General features: G+C 57.7%; 1 protein-coding gene across 3 annotated transcripts; it reads right to left on the bottom strand.

The window, feature by feature from the left end:
* Positions 1-7,646: 7,646 nt before the first annotated feature.
* LOC105489737 (mitogen-activated protein kinase 8 interacting protein 2) lies at positions 7,647-18,703 on the bottom strand. 3 transcript variants are annotated; one of them, XM_011754744.2, is made up of 12 exons: positions 18,547-18,703; positions 17,557-17,662; positions 15,953-16,228; positions 15,726-15,819; positions 14,372-15,598; positions 13,982-14,057; positions 13,691-13,863; positions 13,491-13,600; positions 12,629-12,736; positions 12,403-12,473; positions 8,977-9,075; positions 7,647-8,596 (listed from the first exon to the last, which is right to left on the bottom strand). In XM_011754744.2, exons 1-12 carry the CDS (start codon positions 18,609-18,611, stop codon positions 8,524-8,526), a joined length of 2,478 nt encoding a protein of 825 aa, XP_011753046.2. In that variant the 5' UTR covers positions 18,612-18,703; the 3' UTR covers positions 7,647-8,523. The 3 variants fall into 3 exon arrangements, with proteins under 3 accessions (XP_011753046.2, XP_011753047.2, XP_011753048.2); XM_011754745.2 differs by having other exon boundaries at positions 14,372-15,595; XM_011754746.2 differs by having other exon boundaries at positions 14,372-15,562.
* Positions 18,704-18,706: the final 3 nt, after the last annotated feature.

Below are 18,706 nucleotides of genomic sequence, written 5' to 3'. Positions count from 1 at the left end.
AATGTCCCTGTCACCCAAGGGCTTTGATGGAGATGTACACGGAGATCGATGTTGTTTTCATGCTGCTAACACAACATCCATTCTGCAGCCCATGGATCGAGGAGTCATTTCTACTTTCAAGTCATATCATTTAAGAAATATATTTCGGCCGGGCGCGGTGGCTCAAGCCTGTAATCCCAGCACTTTGGGAGGCCGAGGCGGGCGGATCACGAGGTCAGGAGATCGAGACCATCCTGGCTAACACGGTGAAACCCCGTCTCTATTAAGAAATACAAAAAAAACTAGCCGGGCGAGGTGGTGGGCACCTGTAGTCCCAGCTACTTGGGAGGCTGAGGCAGGAGAATGGTCTAAACCCGGGAGGCGGAGCTTGCAGTGAGCTGAGATCCGGCCACTGCACTCCAGCCTGGGCGACAGAGCGAGACTCCGTCTCAAAAAAAAAAAAAAGAAATATATTTCATGACCAGGCGCTGTGGCTCACACCTGTAATCCCAGCACTTTGGGAGGCCAAGGTGGGTGGATCGCCTGAGGTCCGGAGTTCGAGACTAGCCTGACCAACATGGTGAAACCCTGTCTCTACTAAAAACACAAAAAAATTTAGCCAGGCAGGGTGGTGTGCACCTGTAATCCCAGCTACTTGGGAGGCTGAGGCAGGAGAATCGCTTGAACCCGGGAGGCAGAGAGATTGCAGTGAGCTGAGACCGTGCCACATTGCCCTCCAGTCTGGGCAACAAGAACAAAACTCCGTCTCAAAAAACAAAAAACAAAAAAACCATTTCAGGCTGGGCGTGGTGGCACATGCCTGTAATCCCAGCACTTTGGGAGGCTGGGGCGGGCAGATCACCTGAGGTCAGGAGTTAGAGATCAGCCTGGCCAACATGGCAAAACACGGTCTTACTAAAAACACAGAAATTAGCCAGGCGTAGTGGTAAGCACCTGTAATCCCAGCTATTTGGGAGGCTGAGGCAGGAGAATCACTTGAACCTGGTAGGAGGAGGTTGCAGTGAGCCAAGATTGCATCGCTGCACTCCAGCCTGGGCAAGAGAGTGAGACTCTGTCTCAAAAAAAAAAAAAAAAAAAATTACATTTCATAAAGCCATAGCTGTGATGGTGATTCCTCTAATGGGTCTGTGCAAAGTCCACTGAAAACCTTCTGGAAGGCACTCACCATTCTAGACACCATTAAGAATATTCATGATGGCTGGACGCGGTGGCTCACACCTGTAATCCCAGCACTTTGTGGGGCTGAGGCAGGCAGATCACTAGGTCAGGAGATGGAGACCACTCTGGCTAACATGGTGAAACCCCATCTCTACTAAAATTACAAAAAATTAGCCGGGCGTGGTGGTGGGCGCCTGTAGTCCCAGCTACTCGGGAGGCTGAGGCAGAAGAATGGCGTGAACCCGGGAGGCGGAGCTTGCAGTGAGCTGAGATCACGTCACTGCACTCCAGTCTGGGCGACAGAGCGAGATTCCGTCTCAAAAAAAAAAAAAAAAAAAGAATATTCATAATACTCATGATTCACAGGAAGAGGTCAAAATATCATCATTAACAGGGCTTGAAATAAGTTGATTCTAACCCTCATGGGTGACTTTGAGGTGACAAGTCCAAGTGGAGGAAGTAACGGCAGATGTGTTGAAAATATAATCATAGCAAGATAATTAGAGTTCAGCGTGGAACCTGAAGATGTGACTGAATTGCTGCCATCTCAGGAGAAAACTTGAACCGATGAAAAATTGATTCTTATGGACAAAGAAAGTTTTTTTTTCTTGTTTATTTATTTATTCTGGTAGAGACGGGGGTCTCACCATGTTGTACAGGCTGGTCTTGAACTCCTGGGCTCAAGTGATTCTCCTGCCTCGGCCTCCCAAATTACAGGGATTACAGGCGTGAGCCACCGTGCCTGGCTGAAACTGGTTTCTTGAGATAGAATCTACTCTTGGTGAAGATGCTATGGACATTGTTGAAATGACAACAAAGGATTAGAATATTACACAGGGCTGAGTGCAGTAGCTCAGGCCTGTAATCCCAACACTTTGGGAGGCTGAAGTGGGAGGATTGCTTGAGACCAGGAATTTGAGACCTGCCTGGACAACATAGTGAGACCCCATCTGTTTAAAAAAAAAAAAAAAAGTTAGCTAGGCGTGGCGGCACTTGCTTTAGGTCCTAGCTACCCGGGAAGCTAAGGTGGGAGGATCACTTGAACCCAGGATATCCAGGCTGCAGTGAGCCATTATTGTACCACCGCACTCCAGCCTAAGCAACAGAGCGAGACCCTGTCTCTTAAAAAAGAAGAAAAAAGAATATTCCATAAACTTAGTTGGTAAAGCAGCAGCAGGGTTTGAGAGGATTGACTTCAATTTTGAGAGAAGTTCTACTGTGAATAAAATGCTATCAAATGGCGTCACATGTTGTAGAGAAATCTTTCGTGAAAGAGTCAGTGTGGCAAACTTCATTGTCTTAAGAAATTGCCACAGCTGCTCCAACCTTCAGCAACCACAACCCCAATCAGTCAACAGCCGTCAGAGTTGAGGCAATACCTTCTACCAGCAAAAAGATTATGACTCACTGAAGGCTGAGATGATCATTGGCATTTTTTTTTTTTTTTTTTTTTTTTTTTTGAGACGGAGTCTCGCTTTGTCGCCCAGGCTGGAGTGCAGTGGCTGGATCTCAGCTCACTGCAAGCTCCGCCTCCCGGGTTTACACCATTCTCCTGCCTCAGCCTCCCGAGTAGCTGGGACTACAGGCGCCCACCACCTCGCCCGGCTAGTTTTTTGTATTTTTAGTAGAGACGGGGTTTCACCATATTAGCCAGGATGGTCTTGATCTCCTGACCTCATGATCCGCCCGTCTCAGCCTCCCGAAGTGCTGGGATTACAGGCTTCAGCCACCGCGCCCGGCCTTTTTGGCATTTTTTTAAGCAATGAGGTATTTTCTTTTTTTCTTTGACACAGAGTCTCGCTCTGACACCCAGGCTGGAGTGCAGTGGCATGGTCTTGGCTTGCTGCAGCCTCTGCCTCCTAGGTTCAAGCAATTCTCCTGCCTTAGCCTCCAGAGTAGCTGGGACTACAGGCGCCCGCCACCACCCCTGGCTAATTTTTTATATTTTTAGTAGAGATGAAGCTTCATCATGTTGGCCAGGGTGGTCTCAATCTCCTGACCTTGTGATCCACCCGCCTGGGTCTCTCGAAGTGCTGGGATTACAGGCGTGAGTCACCAAGCCCAGTCCTTTTTTATTTTTGTTTTGATATGGAGTTTTGCTAACCCTAAACTCCTGGGCTCAAGCGATCCACTTTCATTGGCCTCCCAGAGTGCTGAGATTACAGGCATGAGCCACCACTCCTGGCCAACATAACTTTTATATACACTGGAAAACAGAAAATTTGTGTGACTCACTTTATTTCAATCTTAGTTTCGTTGTGGTGGTCTAGAACCAAACCTGCAAAATCTCCAAGGTATGCCTTCAACAACCTCTGCTATTTTGCTTTTATCTTTGCCTTAAATTATTCTTGATTCGGCCGGGCGCGGTGGCTCAAGCCTGTAATCCCAGCACTTTGGGAGGCCGAGGCGGGCGGATCACGAGGTCAGGAGATCGAGACCATCCTGGCTAACACGGTGAAACCCCGTCTCTACTAAAAATACAAAAAAAAAACTAGCCGGGCGAGGTGGCGGGCGCCTGTAGTCCCAGCTACTCGGGAGGCTGAGGCAGGAGAATGGCGTAAACCCGGGAGGCGGAGCTTGCAGTGAGCTGAGATCCAGCCACTGCACTCCAGCCTGGGTGACAGAGCAAGACTCCGTCTCAAAAAAAAAAAAAAAAAAAAAAAAAATTATTCTTGATTCCCCTAACCTCCCTCTTCCTTCAACCCTCATGTGGAAGGGAGACTGGAAAAAATACACCAAAATATTAGGAACAGTTATCTCTGGGTTGTAAAAATACGGTTGATTTTAGCCTTTCTTCTATCATCTGCAGTCTCCAAAATGTCTATAATGACATGTGTTACTCTTTAATAGGGAAAGTAATGTTTTTAAAAATAGAGAGATCTTACTTTTATAGTGTTTATAAAAATAATAACTTACTCAAGCACTACCCTTGGCCTGTCTGACTGGCAGATTCATTTAAGCCTCATGATAACTTTATGGGGTGGTCTTTTTATTGTGGCCAAAATAACTTTTTTACTTGAGTTTGATTAATTTACCTTAACTTTTTTATTTTTAGTTTTTCTGTGGATATTTCTATTTGCACTTGGAGATCTCTAATAAGCAGCAAATACTTAAGAAAAAAAAAAGACATATTTGCTGCAGGAAAAAAAGGAAGAGAAACACCCTCGGCTCAACTTCAGCAAGAACGACTTTTAACATTTTTGTGTTTCCTTTCAGCATTTTTCAACACATAGTTGCTAGAATGCTACATATGACCCTGCCTATTTTCTTTCTTTCTTTCTTTCTTTCTTTCTTTCTTTCTTTCTTTCTTTCTTTCTTTCTTTCTTTCTTTCTTTCCTTCTTTCTTTCTTTCTTTCTTTCTTTCTTTCTTTCTTTCTTTCTTTCTTTTCTTTCTTTCTTTTTCTTTCTTTCTCTTTCTTTTTCTTTTTCTCTCTTTCTTTTCTTTCTTTCTTTCTCTCTCTTTCTTTCTTTCGCTCTCGCTCTCTTTCCTTCTTTCTTTTTCTTTCTTTCACTCTTGCTCTCTCTTTTCTTTTCTTTTCGTTGTTGTGTCCGGGTGTTGCTCTTTTCAGTCAGAGTGCAGTGGCATGATCATGGCTCACTGCAGCCTCAACCTCCTAGGTTCAAGTTTTCCTCCTACCTCACCCACCCAAGTAGCTGGGACTACAGGCGTGTACCACCACACCTGGATAATTTTTGTATTTTTTTTTTAGAGATAGGGGTTTCGCTATGTTGCTCAGGCTGATCTCGAACTCCTGGCCTCAAGGGATCTGCCCGCCTCAGCCTCCCAAACTGCTAAGATTACACAGTAGCAAGAGCTACTGTGCCCGGGAATTTACTTTCACTTAATAGCATAACAGAAATTTTCTGTTGGCAAGCACACTTTTTTTTACATCTGCCCAATATTTCAATTAGGTAAATATACCTTAATCAATTAACCCTATTGGTCAATATTCAGATTACTTTTATGCTTACATTATTTCAAAGAAGAATGCAATAAACACTTTTCTGTAGAATGCGTTTTATTTAGGATGCCATCCTTGGGCTAGATTGGCGGAAGTTGGAGGCATCACGCAGCGCCTCCTGCCTGTGAGCCAGGAGATCTGCCAGGTTCTGGGAGGACCTAAGGTCAACAGCCAAGCCTGCTCTCTGGGCTCACAGTCAGCAGTCGCTACCAGGAGAGCAAGCAGGAGCAAGTCCTCAGATAGCCGGAGGCCAGGGCCCGGGAGCGCCCGCAAGGACGGGAGGTCACCCAGTGACAAACAGGGAAGGGCAGCAGGTGCACCCAGGAACTCAGAGGCTCCCAGAGCAGAAGTGGGATGCAGGGGGTGGGGGCAGGTCATGCTGAAGTTCAACAGGGACCTGCTTCAGAGCTGACCAGGGAGAGGGATCTGCTAAGGCTTCTGTTTAACAACCCTGGCCTGGGTGTGGGTGCAAGTGGATTTGCAGGTGCAGTGAGGCAGCGGCGGGAGCAGGCTTTTTGTTGCACGAAGATCCGGGAAAGTCAGGGTAGTTTGGTCCAGGCAGAGGAGGGGGAAATGGAGCCAAGGGCAGACGTAAAGGTGCTGGGGTGAGGATAAGGGTGACAGGAGGGAGGAGTCTGGGGTGACCAAGGCCTACAGCTCAGGTGACTGGGAAAAATCATCAAACAGAACATAGATGAATGCAGGGGTGGGGGGAAGGCTTCTGTGAGTCTGAAGTGACTGTGAGTGGCACCCTCCGGCCAGCCACAGCGGCCCTCACAGCTCATTCTTCGGAGCACCGGCCCAGTGATCAGCCGAAGAAGTGCCCCTGGAGGTCAGCTGGATCTGGCCAGTGGTCGGCACAGGGGGCGGCCGCCAGGGCCCTGAGCACAGGGAAACCCTCGAAACGGTGGGAGGGATAAAGCCAGCGAGGGAGACCCCAAAACCGACCAAGCCCGGGATGGGGCGTGGAGGGCGGCCAAGCTCAGGAAGACCGTGAGATTGGAGAAGGAGCTGAAGAAGTCCTTCACAGACAGGTGAAGGACTCACGAGCATGTCCAACAACCGTCCTAAGGGCCGGCGGGAGGGAAAGTTTAACCACAAGAGAACTGGAGACACGTTGGGGGGCGGGGCCAGGCCGGGCAGGGGCGGGACCAGACCGGGCAGGGGCGGGGCCAGACCGGGCAGGGGCGGGGCCAGGCCGGGCAGGGGCGGGGCCAGGCCGGGCACGGGCGGAGACGGGGGCGCCAGAGGGCAGGGCCTGGAGGATTCTCACCGGAGAGGAAGAGCAGAGGGAGGAGGTGGGTGGGTGGCAACGGTTTCCAGGCAGCAGCTACAGGGGACTGAGGGCCACATCCCGAATGCCCTAGCACAGGGGGTACAAGTTTCAAACGTATACACCCAGTGGGGCTATCTGCCTCTTTACAGCTTTATCTTAATTAGTAGGAAGGTTTTCTCATAAAAGTTCTGTGTTTCTGTCGTGCCACTGGTCTGCGTCCTCCATCTCTCGGGGGCCTCAGGTCTGTGCGCTGCACACGGGCTAAACCTCTGGATCACGATGCACTTCCTAACACTGGGCAGCTATTTCTCTGCTTGTTGGCTCTGAAGAGACGTGTTTTTTACAGACAGCACTTTTTAATGTTTGTGTAGTAAGTTTGTGTATACTTCCCTTAGCTCACTAAGGAACCTTCGATTGTTCTCTTCCTGGTGTTGCACGAATCCTGTGCTCAGACAGAGGGATTCAGGCCATGCTGACCCCTGCCTGGGAGGTGGGCTCACCCAGGAGGGCCTGGGAGGGAACCTCGCTGGGCATCTACAACCATCTAAGCACATGGTGAAAAAGTCACCTATTTTCTTCTGGCTTTCTCTGGAGAATTTTTAAAATATCAACTTTAAGATCTAAGTAGATTGTTTTTCTTTTTCTTTTTCTGAGACGGAGTCTCCCTCTGTTGCCCAGGCTGGAGTGCAGTGGTGCGATCTCGGCTCACTGAAACCTCCGCCTCCCAGGTTCAAGAGCTTCTCGTGCCTTAGCCTCCTGAGCAGCTGGGATTACAGGTGTGCGCCAGGACACCTGGCTAATTTTTGTCTTTTTTGTAGAGATGGGGTTTCACCATGTTGGCCAAGCTGGTCTCAAACTCCTGACCTCAGGTGATCCGCCCGCCTCGACCTCCCAAAATGTTGGGATTACAGGCGTGAGCCACGGTGCCGGGCCAGATTGTTCTTCAAGGAGTTTGTGCCCCCACGACACACTGACCTAAGCCGTGCTGGCCCCCAGTCTGTGCACATGGAAAGGACACCCCATTGCACAGCCTCGGCTTCCTCTGTGGCCAGTCAAGTGTATTTGGGGAGAATTCCCAAGGGTGCTTCTAGATACGGCACCTCAGATGAGGCCCCAGAGCAGCACCACAGGGACCCCCAGCACAATTTTGGAAAGAACTAAAAGGGTGAGATTCCTACGACCCCCCAACACCATGGGCAGCCCCTGGGAGCCTGGCCCCATGTCTCGGCACCCCCTAGAAACAGCCAGTGTCACACCAAGCAGAGAGTTTATTGAGGCCTTGGGCAGGGCCCAGGAACACAGCATGGGGCGTGCGTGGGGCGGATGCACGCTGGACTGCAGGGGTGCGCTAGCAGCGGCAAGCGGAGGAGTACTGGGGGCCCAGGAGGGGCCCCCTCCTCCTAGCAGCGTCTGGGGGCTTCAGGTGAGCATCAAGAACCACTCCTAGCCTCCGCAGGGCTCTTTTGGGAACCCTTCCCTGCTTCCCCCTGAGCTCCATGTGGGGCGGGGCTGGGGCGAGGGGGCCCCCTTCCCTGCTTCCCCCTGAGCTCCATGTGGGGCGAGGCTGGGGCGAGGGGGCCCCCTTCCCTGCTTCCCCCTGAGCTCCATGTGGGGCGGGGCTGGGGCGAGGCGGCCCCTCTTGTCCCTGTGGTCAAGGATGGGACGATCCCTTGAGATTCACTATAAAAATTAAAATTCCCTTATAAATCGCAGGGGAGTGGCAGGAGGGCATCACTTGGAAGCCGGCATTACCCGTCCCTCGAGCCACGCCTCCTCCACACCCCCAAAGTTCTGACCCCAAAGTGAAGAATAGAGGATACGGTTTGCAGGCACAGAGAGGGGCAGAGACACCAGGAGAGAGAAAAGGGAGGCTGGGGAGGGATGGAGGAGGACAACACAGAGAAAGAACGGATCTGAGGAAAAGCGGGGGCACGGGGGCCCCACTCCCCCGCAGTCCCCACAGCTGTGCCCTGGGGACGGAGGACGAGAGTTCCCAGCCCGCAGACCCCCACAAGCGTAAGGTCCCATGTCCCCCCAATCCAGTCCTTGCCAAAGCCATGGTGGCCTCTTGAGACATCTTCAGCCCCAGCTGTGCCTGGAGCAGACGGCCAGAGAGCGGTGGGCGGGCTACTCCAGGTAGATGTCCTCCGTGGGGCAGGCGTACGCCAGGTGCTCCTGGTAGTACTCCAGGAAGGCGCGGCTGGGGGAAGATGGTCCTCTACCAGCCGCTCAGGGCCGGTCCTCAACCCCCAAACCGCCTTCCACGGTGCCTCTGAGCTATCCCTCCTTCCTCCCTCTGCAGCCATCTACAACCCCCCACCTAGGCATGGCCACGTCACCCCCAAGTGTGACCCTCAGCTCTCCTGGCCCAGCAATTCTACCCCTGCCAGAGTGCCTGGGCCATGTGTCTGTGCCTGTCCTCACCCCATGCCCAGGACCCCAAATCATCACCCACCACCACCCTCTCCACACAGCGCATCCGGTTCTCCTTCCCCAGACCTCCCCTGCCAGGCTCCTGCCCCACCTGCTCACCTCTGCACCCGTTCTGTGTCCCCACCCACACCCTGGGGCCCCACTCACCCCACGCTCTGCGCCACCGGCCTCATGGACTCCTGGGAGACAAAGACGTGGCAGGCGAAGCGGCTCAGCAGGGGGTGTTTGGTGATGAAGCCAAAATAGCTGTGGGCAAGTCAGTGTGGAGGGCACGTCAGGGCCCTGGCCCAGCCTTAGCCACCCCAAAAATGATGTAGAGAGGAGGCAGGAACAAAAGGCTTGGGGAGAGGGTAGGGGACAGGAGGGTGGGGGTCGCACAATTTAAAGATCTGAAGTTGTCTTTTTTTGGTTTTAACTCAAGCACAGGGCTGGGCACCCACCAAGAGTTCATGCTCTGAGTTAACTCCGTGGTGACCAGGGGCATCCGGCCCACGTTGAGGACGCAGCTCCCTTCTCTGAGCTGGCACTGCCGCCCTCTGTGGCCCTATTCAGGGCCTGCCCCAGGACCACAGAGCAAGGCCTCTGCCCAGCCGCTGGAGACCATGTCTCCTGCCATCTCAGGCCTCCTCCTGTGGGCCCTGCAGACTGACAGCCCCTTGCCCAGCTCCGAGGTGGGGCTGGACGTTACCCCTGGTCTGTAAAACCCTCTTCTGCTCTATCCCTCGCTCCCACTGTAAAGCAGCTCCTTGCAGGGCCTCACTCATGGAGTCACTGCCCAGCTCCTCCATGTGTGCTGTCTTCTCATCCCAGACATTAGCAAAAATCAAAAATCATCGTCCAGAGGGAGAGGCGGTCAGAGTTCTGCAGCAGGACGCTCCCGCACCCCCACCCCTGAAACTGGCCGACCCGTCCATTCCCCCACGGCTTCGGGGCTTTGTGATTCCACCAGATGGGAAAGCCGCATGATGGTCTGGTTGCCAGGGCAGTGTGCGCACGCCGTCCACAGACAGAGCACAGGGCCGGCCTCAAATGCCAGTGTGTGCACGCTGTCCACAGACAGAGCACAGGGCCGGCCTCAAATGCTAGTGTGTGCACGCCGTCCACAGACAGAGCACAGGGCCGGCCTCAAATGCCAGTGTGTGCACGCCGTCCACAGACAGAGCACAGGGCCGGCCTCAAATGCCAGTGTGTGCACGCCGTCCACAGACAGAGCACAGGGCCGGCCTCAAATGCCAGTGTGTGCACGCCGTCCACAGACAGAGCACAGGGCCGGCCTCAAATGCCAGTGTGTGCACGCTGTCCACAGACAGAGCACAGGGCCGGCCTCAAATGCCACATTCAAGTCATCATGGTAATAAGCACTGACCCGCAGACCTGGCTTCCTGCATTACTCAGGCACCATCCTCAGCCCTTTCGATTAACTCACAGAAGCCTCATGACAGCCCTCTGAGGTAGGGCCCTGAAGGAAAGCTAGGCACGGAGGTTTGGGAGCTTGCCCAGGACACACAGCCAGGCTGGGCAGCCCTGGGAGAAAAGGCTACAGTCTGTGATCCCAACACCAGACATCCTAATGCCTGCCTGATCCCAACACAGCGCACCGCACGTACTCCTGACCTACCACCAGCCCCAAGACGAAACGAGTTCACCGTTCACTTTACAGTTTCCTCCGTGCCTCCTCATGGCGAGGGATCGGGGGCGGGGGTTCTGGGGTGACAAATATTAGGAAGTTTTGGGCCAGGGCAGCAGCTCCTCTGCCTCCTCCCACCTCCACACCACATCTTGACCCCAAACCCCAAACTCGACTGACCAGCTTCCTCTCATGCAATTCTAGCTGGAGCCGTGTCCAGCCTGAGGCCTGAGCTTCACCCAGTTTCCTTCTGACGAGAAATTTGGGTCATTCTTGCTCTCCTGGCAGTGTCCGCTGTCCCAGTGGCCCCAGAGCTGGCCCCGCTGTCTGGTCTGCGCCCCTGCACGCCGTCCCACCTCTCCACCCCAGAGCTGGCCCCGCTGTCTGGTCTGCGCCCCTGCACGCCTTCCCACCTCTCCACCCCAGAGCTGGCCCCGCTGTCTGGTCTGCGCCCCGGCCCGCCGTCCCACCTCTCCACCCCAGAGCTGGCCCCGCTGTCTGGTCTGCGCCCCTGCACGCTGCCACCTCTCCACCCCACTGAGCAGTATCTCTTCGTGGATTTCATCAGACCATCTCTGCACTTGGCGGGGACGACACAAAAGGGCTCCGCATCTTCCAGCAGGCAGCACCCTCACTCTCGACCACAGCGAGAGTCCATAAGGCCACCAAGACGCACTGATGTCTGTCCCACACCTCAGTCCTGGCAGCACCGTGCCCTGCTGCGTCCTGCCTGCCTGTGAGCCTGCTTCCTCCAACTCCCCACAAGTCCTTTCCAGCCTCTGGCTGGCTCTGCCTTTCTGGTTCCTCCCTGATCTCCTTCCTCTAGGGTGCTGGGACACAGAGGGCAGGGGCCTATGCCTGGAGGGAAGCCGGCAGCCCCCCTTGGCCCGCTGTTCCTGTGTCAGCACCCTGCCTGGCTAGTCCCCTCTTGTCTCAGTGATCTACCTGCCCTGACCTAGTATCTTCCCTCCAGGTCTCCCTCCTAAGCTCCAGACCCCTGGGACCAACGGCCACTTCAGTCTCACTGTGTTTGTGATTCATCCCGCATCCCCTCTTGGTGTGTGGGCTACAGCACAACCATCCCCAGGGAGGCGCCACCCTGGTCTCTTCAGGTCAGCCTCTACAGCCGGTCAACCTAGGTCCTGCCTATAATACCTCTTCAATGCCTCTTGCATCTGCACACTTGGTCTCAGGACACAGCACCTGTATAACCTCAGGCTCCACCAGGTCCCCTACTGGCAGCACCTGTCAGTGCAGTCGGCACAGCAGCCAGAGCCAGCATGTAAACCTGAGTGTGTCACCTCCTGCCATTAGGAGCCTTCTATGGCCTCATTACCAGCAGAATTAAGTACAGCTTCTTGGCGTAATAAAAGGGTCCAGGTCTCCACCGACATTTCTAGCTACTCCCCTTACACACAGGCCCCAGAGCCCATAGCCCCCGACCAGTGCATCCCACACCCTTGGCTCAGCTGGACCCCACCAGGAAGATCCACTTCCCTACCCCTGTCACCTGCTGTCTTTCCAGGCTGGCCATCCTGAGTCCCAGGAGGACTTGCCCACCTCTGGGGGTCTGCTCCCCAGGGCCCACTCGGGCATCCTCCACACCCACACAGGCTTCTCACATCCTTCGCCCGTGTGCCTCTCTCCACCCAGACCAGATGCAAGCCTGTCTGACCTGCGCCTCCTGAGTCCAGCTCAGAGCGGGCGTCACTGCACACTCAGCTCAGAGAGCCAAGTGGGTGCAGGTGGAGCTCTCAGGGTTGGGCACGAGCGGCCCTCAGGGTCTGTGGGGACTTGGGGGATGGTTAGGCAGCCCTCAGGGTTTGTGGGGACTCCGGGGGTGGTTGGACTCTCAGCATTTGTGGGGTGGTTGGGGAACTCGGGGGCAGTTGGGGGACTCGGGGAGTTGCGGGTTTGTGGGGACTCGGGGATGGTTGGAATCTTACCAGCTGTTTCGGGGGTGGCAGCCGCAGAAGGAGATGTTCTTCATCTGGAAGAAATGGCTGCAGCGCTGGAACTACAGCAGAGGTGGGCAGAAGCCCCCGTGTTAGAGGAAGCCTGGGGCCGCCCCTGCCTCCCGCCTGCCTGACACCCCTGCCAGCCTGGCCCCGTCTGACTCCGTGGCTTAACCCTACCCCCCCGTCCCCTGTCCCCAGTCCCCCAAGCCCCCACCTCGGGCCCTCCTCCGCTCAGACTCAGCTTGACCCCCCGAAGAGAGATCTCGAGGTCACAGGAGGCAGGAGGGCGCAGGTGGACAGTCAGTTTCCGGGCAGTGGCAATCTAAGAAGTTGGGGGAGAAGAGGGTCCTGAGGGGCCCACAAGGGCATCTTTCTTTCCCCTGGTGGGACTACGTACGCCTCTGCTCCTTTTAGCTTATGTTTGAGGACATGCATGCTGAGGACTCCTGAGATGCAATTCTGGAAGACATAAGGGAGTGGCCTTGGCCACTCCTCAGGCTCAGGGGAAGCAGTCAGCGTGCTTCATCTTCCTTCTGCTCCTCCAGGCAGGGTGCTGCTCTGGGCTCAGGAGCCAGGAACACAGACCCCACCCACCCTGGCCTCTTCACTGCCTGGCCCTACAAGCTCCAGGGAGCTCTCAGAGGCAGGGCTGCTCTGCCCTGCTCCCTACCGCCCCCCAGCCTCAGTCTCAGTACTGGTGCATGGGCAGGCGCGCACTAAACGTCCACTGAGTGAGTGGATGAGTAGAGGCTCCCAGGGAAGGGGCTGTGAGGGCTGGTCTTGATTCCAGACAGGAAGAGGAAGGGCTGATGGCACTCGGGGCCAACTGGAAGATCTGTGGCCCAGAGACCCAGAAGTAATGAGGGACAGCTGCTGAGCTCTGCCCTAGACTCACCTGCTCAGGCCTCTGAACCAGGGCCTGGGGTACCCATCCAGAGCTACCCCTGTAGCATCCCCCACACCCTCCCTGGAGGAAATCAGACACCTTGGAGCCTCAAGGCCCTGTGCCAGCCTGCAGTGCTGGTGGGGCCACCATGCGAACCCTCAGCTTGCACTTGCCCGGCCTCCACACTGACCTTCTGCATGGCTGCACATAGGATGCCATTGCCCTGGTGGCAGGGCACCTCCACAGAGCCCAGGAACTGCACATCAAAGCGCTCCACCCAGCAGGGACTCCGCTTGCTCCCTGGGGAGGGGGGCACAGAGGGCCCAGGTCAGGCAGGGGCCTAGGGGAGGATCTGGGGTGACACGCCACCCCTCGGGGTTGGGACCTCACCCAGCAGGTCCTTGGCAGGGCCGGGAACCGCATGGGCGTAGAAGGCAGGGAACACACCGCGCTCCCCCGTACGCATGTTGAAGCCACGGAACCAGAAGTCATCCTCCTCGGCCTCCACCAACACGGGGTCATCCACGTCCAGCTCCAGTTCGTCTGGATGCCGCGGGATGAACCTGCCGTTGGGGGAGAGGTCACTGGGGAGGGGGGCGGGATTGAGGGTCGTGTCCATTGGCGTCCTGGGATGGCACGGACTGAGGCTGGGGCCACCGCCAGCAAGGAGGGAGGCTGTACCTGAACACAGCCCTGTGGGTCTGCTCTCGCTCCTCACCGTTGACCAGACAGGAGAAAAGGCCAAAGGACTCGGTGCCTGGGAGACCAGATGGGACAGAGGTGGGGAAGACAGGGAGACAGAGAGGCAGAGTAGGGGAAGGAATGTTTAGAGGCCTGGCCTCGGGCAGAGGTGGAGTCCCCTCTGCAGGCCGGTGTGGGTGTCCTGGGAGCAGGAAGGGGCTGAGGCAGAGCAGGCCACCTCATGCCATGTCCTGGATGGGAGAGGGCGCCCAGCCCTGACCATGGCCAGACCCTCAGGTGGCCCCGGGCACTGTGGGGGAGCCTGGGACTGGGGCCAGGGACTCCGCATGTTCCTCTGGGTCACCCCCCTTTTCCCTGCCTGTCACTCACTGGAGGACCGGGATGTGCTGTTGACGAAGACATTGAGGAACTTCTTGGAGAAAGTGAGGTCAGGGCTGTCCGGCGAGGTGTCCCCCGGGACCTGACCACCGCCTAGCAGCGCTGCGCCCACCTCCTCCTCGCTGGCCTCCCCGCTGCTGTCCTCTTCGCTGTCGTGGCCCAGCCCGGCGCAGCGCCGCAGGCTCACCAGCTCCAGCTGCGTATGCTCGTCCACCACCAGCGTGTACTTGACCGCGTCATACACCAGCGAGGCGTCCCGCGGCGCCGAGGGGTCCGTGCCCCTGCCCCCGGGGGGCCCCGCACTGTCCTCGGCATCCTCCTCTTCCTCGTCGTCCTCTTCATCCTCCTCCTCAGAGCAGGCGGCGGAGCAGGCTCGGCCCGGGCGGGCAGCGCGGCCGGGCGCGGCCCACAGCGGCGTGATGGTGTCACGCGTGGGGTTGCTGAGGAACAGGCAGGGCCCGGGCTGCGCGGGGCCGGGTCGAGGCGCGGCGGGCGCAGGCGGCGGCGGCGCGCACAGCGTCTCCATGTCCACCAGCTCCACGTCGCCGGGCCCCGCGGCCGCCTCGGGGTCCTGGGAGTCCTGGGCAGCCCCGCCGGCCGGCGACACGGGCTCCCCGGGCGGGCGCGGCGCCGGAGACAGGCACTGGCCGGGGCAGCGGATGGGCGAGGAGCCCTCGGAGATCATGCGGCTCACCAGGTTGCTGAGCAGCCAGGGCGAGTCCGCGTCCTCGCTGAGGTCCGGCTCCGACTCCGACCCCGACTCGTACTCGCTGTTGGTGTCGTCGGGACCCACGGGCAGGAAGGCGGGACGGCGCGGGGGTTCGCGCGGGGGCTCCGGCTCCGAGGCGGGCGACGAGGCCTCCTCGATGGAGTTGGTGAGGTGCGAGGAGCGGCCGCTGCTGCTGCTTCCGCCGTCGCTGCTCAGCTCCAGCTCCGTCTCCGAGATGGACGAGATCATGCGCCCTAGGCGCGCGCCGCCCGCGTCCTCTGAGTCGGAGCCGGGCGAGGACAGCTCCTGGCTGCTGCGACGTCCCCCGTGGCCCCCGCTCGAGCGGCTTCTCAGGTCAGCCTCGATGCCGGGATCTGAGGAGGGCGAAGTCCCCCCTGGCGCCGGGGGTTCCGCAGGCCGGTTCCCTTCGCAGTCGCAACCCGGGCGCACTGGCGACTGCGTCCCGCCAGGCCCTGTGTCCGTGGGAGGGAGGGGGCCCGGGGGCTCTGCTGGGCAGGGAGGTGGGGGTCACCCTCTCTGCACCATCCAGGCCTCTTTCAGCAGCCAGCCCATCCTCCCTCCCCTCCCCCACCCCCCCCCCACTTCACCGTGGCCCGCGGGCCCACCACCCCTCACCTCTGAGGGCCGCCGGGGCGGGTGAGCACAGCGCTGTCTCTTGCCAGGAGGCCGGAGGCACCAGGTCAAAGCCTCCGTTGTTGTTCAGGGAGTCCTGGGGTGGAGATACATGATGGCCGTCCTGAGGAGGGCCTCCAGCTCCCAGGGGGTGAGCCGGGCTGGCTGCAGAGTCCCAGGTGCTATGAACCCAAGCTCAGCTCCAAGGAGCTGTGGGTCGGGGCACTCACCTGGGCCCCCAGTGTGGTCAGACGGAGGGTGGTTGGCCGGTGCTTATGGGGATCCTCCAGAGAAGGGGAGGGGATAAGGGGACCAGGGGCAGGTGCCTCTGAGCCAGGGTCTCCTCCCTCCTGGCCTTCCTCATCTCCCTCCTCCTCCTCCTCCTCCTCTTCCTCGTCCTCATCGTCCTCCTCTTCATTGTCATCGATCATCTCAAACTCCTGGAAGTCATCCTGGAAGGAGCAGATGGGGTGCGGCTGCTCCGAGCGCCCCAGGGAGAGGCTGTCCTGCAGGAGGGAGGGAGATAGCAGGGCTAGGCCAGAGAGCAGCAGCAGCCCGGGGTCCAGGTGCAGGAGAAGGGAAATCGGCGTGCATCAGTCAAAGGAGAGCCCCTTCCAGCTCACTCTGCCCCTCTGTCTACAGGGCGATGTTTTTAAAATCTGCTTAAGACACGTCGGGATCACTCCAGTTCTTGGGAAGGGCCCAAAAAACTCTACAGCTGAATGACAGGGATTCTCAGAGCAGCCCCAGCCCCGCTTTTAGACTCATCTCACTGCAGAACCCCATCACATTTGACACCAGCACTGTGTTCCCTTCACAGCATTTTAACACAGCTTACAGTTACTGGACATGGTTTTTTAGTCTGTTGCAAGCCCCACCAGGGCAGGGTCACATCCATGTTGTGCACTGTTGCACCCACCCCTAAGAACAAGACCTGGGGCTCAGCGGATGTTCAGTAAATATCAAACAAACGCATAAACGTAGAGACAGCCTGCACTCTGAGGATTCACCAACTTTGCACCAACCCCAGGGCCATTGGCACAGTTAATTCCCATGCTGGCACTTCCTCTCCTCCATTCCCTCCTACCTACCCCATCTGCCTGGCTCTGCTAACCTCAGGGCATGGTTGACATTTCCTCTGGAAATTCTCCCTGATTCCTTCAGTGTGGATTGGGTTCCCTTCCCCCTTGTGGAACTTATGTCTCTGTTGGAATGCAGCCCTTGACACGTGGGCAGTCATTGTCCCTTACAAGTCTTTCTCCTCTACTAAGTTGCAGCTCCGGAGGGCAGCTATCCTGTTCCACTCCCAGCCCCCAGAAGCCCCCAGTACTTGCCACATGGCAGTTGCCCAGAACTGTTCTTCAATAAATGAAAGCAGAAATGTGGAGAGACAGGGAGAAGGAGAAGCAGGAGATGGGGGAGAAACGATTTCAGCGGGGGGAGACATGAGAGAGACAGATGGGAGCTGCAGACGAGAGCACAGGGCTGCGGATGGGACAAGGTTGTGATGGCAGCTGCCAGGGGTTAGATCTTTCTGGGAGTGATCTGAGGACAGAGGGCACCCAAAGCAAAAGAGCACCTCCCTGTCCCGGTCTGGCCACTGATGGTGTCGGGCAGAATGCTGGGGAAGGCCTTGCGTGGAGGCCTGCAATGTGTTGGAATAAGAGAGGGTTGATACCAAGGAAACCTCAAGGGTTAAGTGGGGAGGAGCTATCAGAGGAGTCCCCGGTTCAAGGCTGAGCTCACACCCACCCTAAAACCCCAAGTGAATGCTAAGAAGAACCTAATGAGGCCCTCCCTTAAGCTGGATCTGTGCCCCCAACTCTTCCCCCACCTTCTCACAGTGGTCTGAGTCGTAGCTGAGGCCCAGGCCACAGTCATCAGTGATCTCAGACAGATCTTCGTCGTCAAACTCTTCCAGGCTTATGTCCTGGGGAGGCCTGGAAAGGAGACCAGGGTCAGAGAGCTACCAACCTGGACTCTCTGCCTGGGAACTGGCCTTGAGGAGGAGCAGAGCGCGGCCTCAGCTCCTCCGCCCCGTGGTCTCCACAACCCCCAGCTCCCGGAACACATCCTGCCATCATCTTGACCCCCAAGCTCTGCTCTCCTGTGGATCCCCTCCCCCGTCTGAGCCAGGCCTGCCCAGAGCAGCCAACCCTGCCCCCACCCCTCCCACCCCGCCTCCCTGGAGAGCCAGCAGCCTCTCCTCCCTCCACTCGCAGCTCCAGGCCCCTGGGGTCAAGGTCTTGCAGAGCACGGGAGGGGGGCTGCAACCCGGCAGCGGCAGATGGGGAGGGGTCGCGCCTGCTCTGGGAGGAGAGTCTGGCCTGTTTGTCTCCCCCTCTCTGGCGGAGTGAGGCCTAAACCCAGAGGCCCAGCGTCCTCCCCACCCCAGTCCCTTCCCGCAGGGCCCCGGGCTTGATTTCCACTCTCTCCCGGCCGGGCCCTATCGGCCAGGTCTGGCGTCCACTGAAGGAGGCCAAGGCCACCGGGACACGCCGCGCTGGGAGGGTGTGCCCGCATCGCGCCCGCATCCTCCCCCGCAGAGGGTCGGCCCAGGGCCTCCACCCTTGCCAGGTCAGCAGTCCAGGCCGGGCGCGGCTCAGAATCCCGGCGGGGCCGGGGGTCACGGAGGCTGGGGACGCGCGGTGAAGACGGAGGGAGTGGGAGCGGGTGGGGGTGGGGCGCCCGAGCCGAGGCTCAAGGACCGCAGGGGGCTGGGGCCGGGTCCGCGCCGGCGGCGGGGACGGGGGTCCGGGCCGGGTCGGGGTCGGCGGGGCGCAGGGAGCGGAGGGCCCGCCCGGCCCGGGCGCCGAGGGGGTACCTGCAGCCCGGCGGCGACAGCGAGTGGAAGGTGGAGAGAGAAAACATCTCCGCGCGATCCGCCATCTTCTCCGGGAGAGGCCCGCGACTGCGGCGGGGGGTGCGGGAGCCTCGCCGCGCCCCGCGCCCGCGCTCGGCCCGCCCCGCTCACCTCGTGACAC

This window comes from Macaca nemestrina, chromosome 15, assembly GCF_043159975.1.
Source record: "Macaca nemestrina isolate mMacNem1 chromosome 15, mMacNem.hap1, whole genome shotgun sequence".
NCBI lineage: Eukaryota > Metazoa > Chordata > Mammalia > Primates > Cercopithecidae > Macaca > Macaca nemestrina.
Note: the sequence above shows the minus strand (reverse complement) of the source record. Positions and strands in the feature narration are given on the sequence as shown.